Source organism: Mus caroli, unplaced genomic scaffold (assembly GCF_978045245.1).
Source record: "Mus caroli unplaced genomic scaffold, Mus_caroli_1 scaffold_7, whole genome shotgun sequence".
NCBI lineage: Eukaryota > Metazoa > Chordata > Mammalia > Rodentia > Muridae > Mus > Mus caroli.
In genome coordinates this window covers 21532419-21538418 of record NW_028227262.1, presented here as the reverse complement: position 1 = coordinate 21538418, position 6000 = coordinate 21532419, and the positions used below count along the sequence as shown (strand labels likewise).

General features: G+C 47.5%; 1 protein-coding gene across 1 annotated transcript in view; it reads left to right on the top strand.

Moving 5' to 3' along the window:
- The first annotated feature begins 1535 nt into the window (after positions 1-1535).
- Positions 1536-6000, top strand: part of Cracr2a (calcium release activated channel regulator 2A) — a 68270-nt gene continuing 63805 nt past the window's right edge. Inside the window, exons 1-2 of the mRNA XM_021164192.3 lie at positions 1536-1778; positions 4935-5046. Coding sequence (XP_021019851.2) covers positions 1569-1778; positions 4935-5046 — 322 coding nt within the window. The 5' untranslated portion in view covers positions 1536-1568. The remainder of the gene's footprint in view (positions 1779-4934; positions 5047-6000) is intronic.

Here is a 6000-nt window from a genome sequence, read left to right as displayed (position 1 = left end):
GAGTTAGGGGCTGCACAGTCTGGAAGTTTCCACAGGGTAATGGCTTAATTTTCAGCTCCCCCCCCCTTTTTTTTTCTTCTTGACAGAGTTGAATGTCAAAGGGAGACTCAGGGTTCTCAGTTAAGTACAAGAGAATAGGGGAGGGGCATGGCTAGTGGTCCACAGCACCAGCTGCTCTGTCAGAGAACCCACGTTTGGTTCTTAGCACCCACATGGTCCCTCGCAACCACCTGTAACTCCTGTTCCAGGGGACCCAATGCCCTCTTCTGGCCTCTATGGGCACTGCACACATATAGTGTACAAACATACAGGCAGACAAGGCAACTATACACATAAGATTATATATACACATACACATACAGTAGACTAGGCTGTATTATTTAGGTCCGAGGAGACAGAAGAAGGCTATGGCTCCAACACGACAATAATTCCTCATCTTCTTCCCCCTCCTTCTTCTCAATACACTCATTGGGTTATTGACATACAGTAAGCTGCATGCCTTTGAAGTCTGTAACTTGATAAATTTTGACATAGTTGTGTGCATATACATACAGTTGTGTGTGTATACATGAACGGAATCGGTGTTCTATATGTAGGGGATCTCCATCCAAGGAAACATGGGAAGTATTGAAGAATATGCGTGTGCTGAATAGGTGTGAACTTTTCTCATCATTTTTCCCTAGACATTACAGTGTAAGGACTATTTGCATGGCACTTACACTGTGACAGGTGTCATAAGCCATGTCTAGATGGCATATGGTAGAATACAGGTATGGTGATCACATTTGTGAGCCCAGCTCATGGGAGACTGAGGCAGGAAAATTACGAATATGAGGTCAGCTTGAGCTATACACATACATATAATATATATACACACACACACACATATACACACACATATATATATGTAAATGTATAATATAATATATGTAAACATATAATATATGTAAACATATAATATATGTAAATATATAACATATATGTAAATACACACACACACACACACATATATAGACCCCATTTTATCTAAGAAACTTGAGCTCTCACAGATTTTTGAGCACAGTGAGGAATCTGGGGCAACAGTTCAGGGATACTGAGAGACTACTGAATAAGTAAATAAATCTGTGAGTCTGTGATGGATTCAGATGTCACCCTCATGAAGTGAAGGCAGTGATCATATTCGCCTAGATCTCCCAGTTAAGTTCAGAGTTTGTAGGACATCCTGCTGCCTGCTTCCTTGTGTGCCCATCTGTCTCCTTCAGTGTTATAGGTGTTTTTTTAAGCCTGCCTCCTTTCCATCTCCGTGTGTTTCTTCCCTTCTCTCTTGATTCTCCCTTGTTTGATGGACTGGCTGATCTATCAGCTTTCACTGCAGATCACACTGATCCTGAGTTCTGATAACTAGAAGCTGGTTGCTAAGAGATGTCAGGACATGCCAGTGGCCAGCTCTGCACCTCGTTTTTCTCCCCTCCTGCTCTCATTCCGTCTCGTTCCACCCTCGTCACACCCTTCTGTTTCCCATGTCCCCTGTCCAGGTTCTGAAAATAACAAAGAAATCCACACATCCGATGGCCACCCCCAGTGGAAGAGAAGATTCCAGCTCCCAGACACCAGGTCATGGGAAGCAGGGCAGTGGAGACTGCGTGGAGCAGCTGGACCACCCGGAGAAGCTGGAGGTGAAGTTGCCAGACCAGAGTGCCATGTGGAAGAAAGCACAGGAATTCTTCCAGACCTGTGACTCCGAGGGCAAGGGCTTCATTGCCAGGACAGACATGCAGGTGAGACGGGCCCTCACCTGTTGCTGCACATGGGCTACCTGGCCGGAGTAACCTCTTCCCAGAAAAGGCCTCCCTGTCTTCGCTCTGGAGGGGCTGTCAGTACAGACTGTGTAAGGAGCCTGATCTCTGTTCATTCCGTGCCCAGCCCTTGCCTAATGCTGGGTTCTTTGCCTTCCCTGACTCTGTGACTCCCTAAGACTATAGGACCCAGTGACCCTAACATGATGGACTAAGTACAACACAGGTGGCTGGGGGCTCAGTTGACAGAGTGCCTGTCTAGATAGCATTCATGAGGCCCCACCTTTAATCTCTAGCACTGCATAAACCTACCTAAATGGAGTGTGACCATGCATACCTGTAAACCCGACTACCTAGGAGGTTGAGGCAGGAGAACTGTTGGTTCAGAACCAGTGGGTACCTCAGTAAGATCTTGTCTCCAAAATAAAATTAAAAGGGGATGTAGCTCAGTCTTAGAGCATTTGCCTAGTATCTCTAAGCCCATGGGTTCAAATACTTCAAAAGTGCAAAAGTACAAAACTGTTACACACACAAAAATGGTCACTTGTGAAGGGACTTTGAAACGTTATGTAATTTCTTGTGTGTTACTGTGACTCTTCCTTTGATCTTTTCCCAGACCCCTTTAAAATGTAAAAATCCGTTCTTACTTCACTGGCCGTACAAAACTAGGCAATGAGGGCTCAGCGTTAGGAGTGGCATGTGCTGGATACTCCTGCCTTGTTTCCCCCACCCTCTCAAGTCCTCCTGAGAAGGAGATGGTTCCCAGAGGTTGATAAGGCCCGATCTATACCAAACAATCTACTAAAGCCAAGCGCATAGCAGCATACCTTGGGACGGAGACAGGTATGGCCTCAGCTCTCCCAGGGATGCTCAGAATAGCTGATTGAAAACACAGGCCAAACAAAACAAAACAAACAAACAAACCAACCCAGGTGTGATCCAACAGCTGAGGGTGCCCACATGGTGTGTGCACGTCCGGCCTTGAAGATGCCTCTGTTCCAGCTTCTCCTCCAGTGTGAGTGTCACTTGGGCATGTGTGAAACTGTGACCCTGTGCTTCAGGAAGGTGGCTGAGCCTGAGTCTGGACAATGTTCTGTGGGTTCACACTACCAACAAACGTGGTATCACTCCCATGTGTTCGTTGTCTATAGGTACATAGACAGCTTGAGGGTCCTGCTAACCTTGGTGTTTCCTTCCTCATCTTTCCAGCTGAAGTATAAAGGAAGCTATCACTGTTCTGCCAGATCCAGCGAGCTGAAGCTGACTAGGGAGGGAGGAAATCTAATCCCAAAGAAAGCATTGGGATCCGGGATTGTTGGGAGCTAGGGAAATTTCATCCCACCTCCGGGGGGGGGGTGTCTTTCATTTCTAATGGAGTGGATATGCACCCTGCTTGCAAAAATCAACGCTCTCCTACCCCGAGTTCTCCCCATGTGGTTCTTGCCACAGCTGGTTTATGGACTGTTGACGCCTGCTATGCAGCTGGGCTTCTAGAGTCTTTGCACACACTTCCCATCTCCTTCCTTTCTTGAAAAAACCATTCATATTTAATTCAGTTCTTCCAAATGGCTTTCCCATCAGCCTCTCTTTCCACTTGGTAATGTTTCCTAAATGCCGACATTAATGCACAGCCAAATGAGGCTTTATGGCTCATCAGCTAAAAGTCCATGAGCCCAGTGCTCCCTGCAGGTGTGTCACAGGCTGTCACACCTGTGGACTCTGAGCGTCCACATGTGGGTCCGATTTCCTTCCTCTAAAGTCCTGTACGTGCTGTGCATGCTGTGCATGAGCCGAGGCTGTCAGTCACTTGCACAGGAGTAGCTTGTGCTGCTGGCTCTTGGGTTCCTGAGGAAGGAGTCGAGCCAGCTGAGAGGTAATAAGCCTCTTGGGGATCCTCACATGGAGATGGATTGTTAGGTACAGGAGGACTCTTGCTTTGGCCTGGGGCCATTCCACACCAGACAGACAGCCGCCAGAGGGAAGTGTCAACAGCTCTGCTACCTCATCCCTCATGCTGTCAGTGGGTGCAGGCTTTAAACCCCCAAGGCCCTCCCCAGTGACCTACCTCCCCAAGCTAGACCCCCACAACCTCCTAAAAATGGCACCATCAGCTGGGGGACCAAGGGTTTAATCCTCATGATCTTGTAGGAGACATTTCACATTCAAATCAGAGCAAAGGGGGCAGTTGTGGGACACTAGGGCAGGGGGCAAGTAAGAAGCATCCTCAGAGCTAAAGAACAAAATATGTCTATAACTGAGTAGTGCTGGGGCCCTGGCACAGGAGGCCTCCATTAAGGAAGACCCACACATAGAGAAGGCAACACAACTCAGGAAAGAGGGTACACAAAGGAAAAGACCAGGGACCAGCAGTGCCACCAACCTGGCCTGTCATGGTGGCTCTGTGACCCTCTCTCTCCCTGCCTCTGTCCTTTCCTACTACTTTTTAATCTGGGGGTGGGGGGCACGGGACAATCACCAGGAGTCAAACTTGGGTCCTTGGGTAGACTACACAAGTTCTTTACCACTCAACTACATCGACAGCCCTGTTTTTACCTTTTATTTTGAAACAGTCTCAGCAAGTTACCCAGACTGGCCTTGAACTTGGGATCCTCCTGCCTCAACCTCCCTGGTGACTAGAATTCCAGGCCTGTACCACCAGGCTCTACCCACCCTCCTGCTTTGGTTGAGTGGTTTCCAGATGCCAGGTTTTGTGTCTGAGCCCTTCTCACCTGTGGCCTCACGTAACTTCAGAACACTGCATCCGCTAGGCATTTACCTAGAGCAAGTCAGTCCTAGATAGCACTGGTCCTTGACAGCGCTAAGGGTGCTTGCTTTGAAGTCAGAGCTGGGTTTGACATTTTGAAGTATATGACCCTGGGACTGGCAATTTACCTTTAAACTTCATTTTAAAAATAGGAATAGTCGTATCTACCTCAGAGGGGTATTATGAGAATTAAATGCTAATAGATACACACATGCATATGGTTCTTTACAAATCACATAGAACGTTGTTGGATGCATTAGTTGGCACCCAACAAAGGATTTCTGCACTAATAGGGTGAGGAAGAGGTCACTCCAAGCTCTAGACCCCCATGACCATCAACATGTGGACAGATGCTGTCTCTGGATTGCTTTCAGAGGCTGCATCAGGAGTTGCCCCTAAGTCTAGAAGAATTGGAAGATGTGTTTGACGCCCTGGATGCTGATGGCAATGGCTTTCTGACCCCAGAAGAGTTCACCACTGGATTTAGTAAGTTCTGGTGGGTGCTGGGGACCCAGGGCTGGGAGCCTCCCTGCAGCTGTGTAAGGTGGTTTCCTGTCCCCTCAGCACGTTTGAATTGTCTCCAGGGCTTTTCTGCTCTTCCTTTGTGGGTGAAGAGCCCGGGGCTAAGGGGGAGTAGATTATTGGGCTCTTCTCATGTGCCCACCTTGACTGTTCATACCATGGCATCCTCTGTGCCCATGGACTGTCACTGCTAGGACTCCCATATGGGAGCTCAGACAGCTCCAGCAGGTTTGGCACCAGCAGGAAACTGTGTCAGGATTTAAGCCCCTTTCCTGCTTTGAGAGACAATAAGAAAAAAAAATGTTGTGCTAACTGGATAGCCCAGCCTAAGTCTGGCTGAGCATTTTGAGTTTAGAGTCTTTTGCATTTAGAGGCAGCAGATATCAGAGAAGCTTCTAGATTTAAATAGCACTGTCATTCTTAAGGTCACAAGCAGGAAAGAGAACTAAAGAATACAGATTCTACCCTCAGATGAGGTGAACCAGTAGGCTAATTTCCCCGTTTATCTGCCGCCTGCAAAGGGTGGTGTGATTTTCTTAAACATATCAGATGTCTTTCCTGACCCTTTCCTGGAACTTACTATTGATGTAAGGGGATAGGACAGTTTGCTGCCTTGCCAGCCAGTGTGAATATAGAGAAAGTTGCCAGTATGTATGAGGTGGTGCTCTTAGTGGAGATGCCAAGGCGAACTGCTGGCAAATGTTGGAGGGAACGACCTTACTGCTTATCACAGAAGCAAAAAGGACAGCCTCCTCCTCCTCCTCTTCCTCCTCCTCTTTTCGTTCTTCTTCTTCTTCTCCTTCCTATTATTATTATTATTATTACTTGATAATAGTAATGGAGATTGAACCTAGGGCTCCGCTAGGCAAATGCTCTACCACTGAGCTACAGCCTCCAAGGACACATGTTCTACATCCA